The following is a 5985-nucleotide window of genomic DNA, read 5'->3' as shown; positions in this document are numbered from 1 at the left end:
ACTGTGATTGGTCGATTTGCTTATGGCTTTAAGTCCGTGTCACACTACGCATTGCCGACGCGGATCGGATTTGGATTACGGACAGCGAATCGTCAATCATCCAATCAGATTCTTGGCTACTTCGATATGATTGGATGAATGACGATTCGCAGTCCGTACTCTAAATCCGATTCGAGTCCGCAATGCGTAGTGTGACACGGGCTTTACGATAACGACTAAAACTATTAAACGTGCAATAGCCTTTAGCGACCATTATCTATCTTTGGGTGCATTCAGCAGAAAAAATGGCTCAGTAGCAATCGTGAAAAGAAACGCATTTTTCTCTTAAGCACACGTCCCAATAGCACACGGCAACGTACGCTATCGCGATAAGAAACGCATATTTTCTCTTTAGCACAAGTACCAAAAGCACATGGCAACGTGCGTCATCGGTATGAGAAACGCATATTTTCTCTTTAACACACGTCCCAATAGCACACGAAGATGTGCGCTATCGGGAAAGAAACGCATATTTTCTCTTTAGCACATATCCCAATAGCACACGGTAACGTGCGCTATCGGGACAAGAAACGCATATTTTCTCTTTAGCACACGTCCCAATAGCGCACGGTGACGAGAGCGCGAAAACGAAATATCGGAAACGAACGATGACGATTAAATATATAACGTTGGCGATGACCGCGACGACTATTTTGAAGACGATGAAAATGGTAATAAGGACTAAAGTTCCATAATGCTTCGCGGTAATGATAATACTATGAGAAGCGAGATTAAGTGCGCGTATCGAGTGAATTTCACAAAACCTGATAACATCGGTTCGCTACTGAGTTTCTCATCTCGCGTGTTACAGCCGAATAAATGGTACGCGTCCCATACACCGATAAATATTATAGCTATTAATCTCATTCGACTAGAGTGCAACATTACGACAGGAGCGTATCACAACGACAAATCCGGCGCATACTATACACGAATTCGCGCCTAACGTTCCATCCGGATATAAAGTGTTGGAGATTCCGGCGCAGATCATTTACCTTCCGAACCATTACCGATATAAACGTGCGTGTTGTGGATCATAACGGAAAATTGATCGATTTTCGCGGCGAGGAGATCACGATTCGTATGCACGTGCGGCGAAAACGATAGAAAGGCGCGCGATGCTCGTAGTGAATGGATCGAACGCGAAAAATGCGCCCATCGTCGCCTCGTCCCTAGACGCGAAAAAGAAAAGGAAGAAGGAAAGATGATTGACCGTCGCTAACGCGGCTTTTCTGCGCTCTTTGGGTTTTGTTGTGCCAAGGACAGCTTTTTCGTAAAACGAAATGTGTGACATTTTAAGCATCGGCGGGGAGCTGATCTTCGACGATCGCATCGTTAAGATCGAGACTCACACGTACAATCCTTACGCCAATACTACGTTTGGGAATAGCGACGAGATACGAATTCCTATACAACAGCAGAATCTGTACACGTTACCGTGCGACAGTTTTCTCTATATCGAGGGTAGACTCGAATTGAAGGAGTCATCGAGCACGCAAGAGCAAGTCGTACCGGTAACGAGGCTGGTGAATAATTGTGCAGCGTTTATGTTCGAGGAGATTTGCTAAGAGTTCGACGGTGTAGAGATCGATCGAAGCAGAAATGTGGGGATAACGAGCACGATCAAGAATTACGCATCGCTAACGGTCGAGAGAGGCAAGATATTCAAGAATGCCGGATGGGACTTATCGGCGGTAACTCACTCATTGATCCATGATTTTAACTTTTGCGTACCTCTCAATGTGCTCTTAGATTTTTGTGAGGATTACAAGCGCGTTGTGATTAACGCGCGACACGAACTTATTCTAATACGAGCGCGCAACGATAACAATTGCATCATATCGCGTGAAACGCAAGAGCCTAAAATTGTTTTGTTAAAAATACAATGGCGAATGCCTCATATAGTATTAAACAACGTAATTAAATTAAGGTTATTGCGCACGTTGGATAGCGGACGATACCTGAGCGTCGCTTTTCGCTCGTGGGATCTCTACGAGTTTCCGCTTCTACAGAGCACGACCAAACACTCGTGGGCCGTCAAAGCGGCGACGCAGCTCGAGAAACCGCGATACGTTATCTTCGCGCTACAATCCGGAAAGAAGAACGTTCTGTCCGAGGAGCCTTCTTTATTCAACGATTGCAAACTGACTAATGTCAAGCTGTATCTTAATTCCGATTTTTATCCTTATGACGACATGAATCTGGATTTCGATAAGCACAAAGTCGCCGTGTTATACGACATGAGTAGGATGGTATGGCCGGTTTTGGCTCAGTTTTGTGTGAGTGTGAGAGAGAGGGTATCGTTGGGGAGGAAGAGAGAGAGATAGTTTCGGAGCAGTTTGTTGGCGCCCGAGGGATGGAGAGCGGGCTGGGCGGGTGCATGGGGGGGGTAAGTAGGGTGAGAGGGGAAGCGCGGCCGGGGGAAGCGGTGGGTACGAGTCGCCGAGAGCGCTCGAGAGATAGCGCTCGAGAGATGGCGCTCGGGGGTGGCGGTTCCTCCCGATTCGCGACATTGACGCGACTCGCGCTTCTAGCGCGCGATCCGCCGTCGCGATTCTTTAGGGGGGCGCGCCGCTTCTAGCGCGCGATCCGCGAGCGGGCGGCGGGCGCCCGGCGTCGAGGGGGCGGGGATCGTCGGTGGGCGGTCGAGCGGACGGAGGGGCGTCCCTCGTCGCTCTCCTCTTCTCGAGGCGCGCGTTAGCGCGAGCGCGCTTGTCGCGTTTCGGGGGGCGAGTTTTTTTCCATTTTCCGGCGACGTCGCGCGTCCGGTGACGAGACGCGTCCGAGAGCGAGTATCCGGTTCGGTTAATCGGGGACGCGACCTCGCTATTTTCCCGTTATAAAAGGACGCCGCGATGGTCTCGAGGTATTAGTACGTTCGAGAATATTTTCGCGGCGCGATGAAGCGCGCGCCGAGCGCTTTAACGAGATTAGTCGGAAGAGCGGTGAATGTTCGAATCGGAAGTATCGAGGATATATGGAATTTGGAGATACCGAATTGTTTGAAGAAAGAACTACGCGAACGTTATATAGAGGATCGTTTGTACTGTATAGAAGAGATCGGCTTCGCGGAAGAGTTCGTGCGAGGGGCGAGCGAGACGAGATTCGACGAACCTTTCGCGAATGTCGGAGCCGATGGCTATTTGCTCTATCGCAATTGGAAACAGCGATACGGAATTCCGAAATTTTCGTGGGAGGTGAATCACGTCGTGCATTGTTTCTTTAAATTCGGTTGCCGATTCGAGAACGGAGAGTATTTCGAGGAGAACGAGAGATATTGCGCGTATTGCGCGCGTAGCTCGAGTTTCGCGAATAGCGTATCGACGCACGTGACGAAAACGGTGTATAGCGAGATGGTGCCCGCTTGCGATCTCGTCGACGAGGTTTTCGACGTGTCGAATAATTGGTGCGCCGGCTGCGAGACGAGAGCTTTGTTCTACATCGAGAATTACGACGAGGAGGAGACGTGGTTTATTTGTAAAAAATCTTGGCGTTCGTTAGACGACGAGTGACGAATCGAGAAACGATGGAGGCGCGCGATCTTCTCGATAGCGCGCGGGACGTCGCGACGGGGAACGCGTATCGCCTGTGGGCACAACGGTGCGACGAATGTCTCGAGTCTCTGCGGGAGAGATGTCGAGGAGAGCGCCGAGGGAGATCGACCGGAGCGATCAATTCTCTTATCGCTCGAATCGTTCGATTAACGGGCGCAAGAGACGATCTGCGTCGACGTTTCGAACGCGTGGGAGGCGGTGTAGAGGAACGCGAGGGATTCTCGTGGTCCGAGATCGAGACGGCTTTCTCTAGACGCGTTTTAACCGGCGCGGTTATTAATTTCGATTATATCGAACCTCGACGATTTCTCGAGGACGCTAGAGATACCGTGCTCGATCGAATACGCGATGTTATGAATGAATATAACGGTGTTAAGGTCAATACCGTGTTTATTGGCGAGTTCGTTTCGGGCGACAAGATCGATGTTAAGACTATTGTCACGAAAAATTATCCGCTTCTACCTCTTTCTTACTTGCGAGAGTGGTACGAGAAGCGAGTGGTCGACGCTACTCTAGCCTCGTTGGAAGAATTTCAGGAGCGCGATAGCGGATGGGCGTTATCGCGAATATTCAATTTAACTGTGAACGTGAACAGATACAATCCTATGCACGCGGGATGTCACGCCAAATTGCCGCGAGAGATCATGTTGAAGAAAGCGGTAATAAACGTACAATCTAATGACAATGCGTGTTTCGCATGGGCGGTGGTCGCCGCTCTGTATCCAGCTGAAAAAAACGCGGGTCGGGAATCTTCGTACCCGCATTACACGACAGTGCTGAATCTGAAGGGCGTTAAATTTCCTATGAGTTTGAATAAAATTACTAGATTCGAGCGTATTAACGACATATCTATTAATGTGTATACCGTTCGAAATAAAAAGGAGGGAAAAGACGGTTGTCGCGTTGTTCCTTTGCGTCTCACTGACGATAAAAAGGACAGACACGTTAATCTGCTGTATTTTGACGATATGACGCGACGAGATGACGCGACGCATTTCGCGTGGATCAAGAATCTGTCGCGACTCGTCGGCTCGCAACTCAGCGGTAGACGACATAAATCGCATATATGCGATCGGTGAGTACTAATTAAAAAAATCGTCGCGCGATGTTGATAATGCGCGAGATTTAAAATGTGCGTTATGTCGCAGATGCATGCACTATTTTCGAACGAGCGATAAGTTATCGGCTCACAGCGTGGACTGCGGAAGGATGAACGAGTGCGCTATAGTCCATCCTACCAAAGACGACAAATGGTTAGAGTTTCGCAACTATAGTAGAAAGGAGCGACTTCCATTCGTGGTGTACGCTGATCTCGAATGCGTACTGAAGAAGAAAGAGGAGAAGAGAACGTCGAATACATTTATCGTTCAGCATCACGAAGTCTATAGCGCCGGATATTACGCGCGATGCGCGCTCGATGGCGTTAGCTCTACTTACAGAGCTTATCGCGGTGAAAATTGCGTATTGTGGTTCGTTAAAGAACTGCACGATCTAGCGCTTCGCGCGAAGACTATTCTCGATATCGATGCTCCTATGACGAATCTTACATCGGATGAATGGGAGAGATTCGTAACGCGACGCGCTGCAGCATATGCGAGAAACCGTTCGAATTGGGAGACGCTCGCGTGCGCGATCACTGTCATCTGACTGGACGGTACAGAGGTCCGGCGCATTCGAATTGTAATTTAAATTATAAGGATACTTACGTAATTCTCGTATTCTTTCACAATTTATTGGGTTACGACGCGCATTTTATCATTAAAGATGTAGCTAACGCTTTTCCCGGTAGCGTGGAAATATTGCCGATAACGAAAGAAACGTATATCTCTTTCACAAAGAACGTCGAAGATGCGTGGGACGAGGGATGGTTCGGAAAACACTTGAAATTGCGTTTCGTGGATTCTTTCAAATTTCTAAGCGCGAGTCTCGAGAAATTGGCGTCGTATCTAGACAAAAGCGAGTTGAGGATCGCGCGTTCGGAATTTTCCGATCTTAGCGACGCCGATTTCGAGCTTCTCGCGCGAAAGGGTGTATTTCCGTACGAGTATGTCGACGATGTAGATAAATTGTTAGAGACTCGTCTACCGCCGCGCGAGGCTTTTTACAGTTCGCTAACCGGTGACGCGATATCTGAGAGCGATTACGCGCGCGCGATAAGAGTCTGGGAGCGATTTCGCGTCGAAACGTTAGGCGATTATAGCGATTTGTATTTAAAGACCAACGTTCTTCTATTGGCCGATGTTTTCGAAAATTTTCGTGACGCGTGTATGAGAAGTTATAATTTAGATCCCGCGTATTATTACACGTTACCGGGATACACATGGGACGCTATGTTAAAGTATACGGGTGTGCGATTCGAATTATTAACCGACATTGATATGGTGATGTTCGT

The 5985-nt window shown here is 48.5% G+C and overlaps 1 protein-coding gene across 1 annotated transcript; it reads left to right on the top strand.

Annotated features, from left to right (window-relative positions):
• Positions 1-3565: 3565 nt before the first annotated feature.
• Positions 3566-4672, top strand: LOC138944217 (uncharacterized). Its single transcript, XM_070315126.1, has one exon. It carries the CDS (start codon positions 3566-3568, stop codon positions 4670-4672), a length of 1107 nt encoding a protein of 368 aa, XP_070171227.1.
• The last annotated feature ends 1313 nt before the right edge of the window (positions 4673-5985 follow it).

This window comes from Polyergus mexicanus, unplaced genomic scaffold (assembly GCF_030449975.1).
Source record: "Polyergus mexicanus isolate NDT 795.1 unplaced genomic scaffold, iyPolMexi1.0 SCAF_118, whole genome shotgun sequence".
Taxonomy (NCBI): Eukaryota; Metazoa; Arthropoda; class Insecta; order Hymenoptera; family Formicidae; genus Polyergus; species Polyergus mexicanus.
This window is presented reverse-complemented; position numbering and strand designations above follow the sequence as displayed.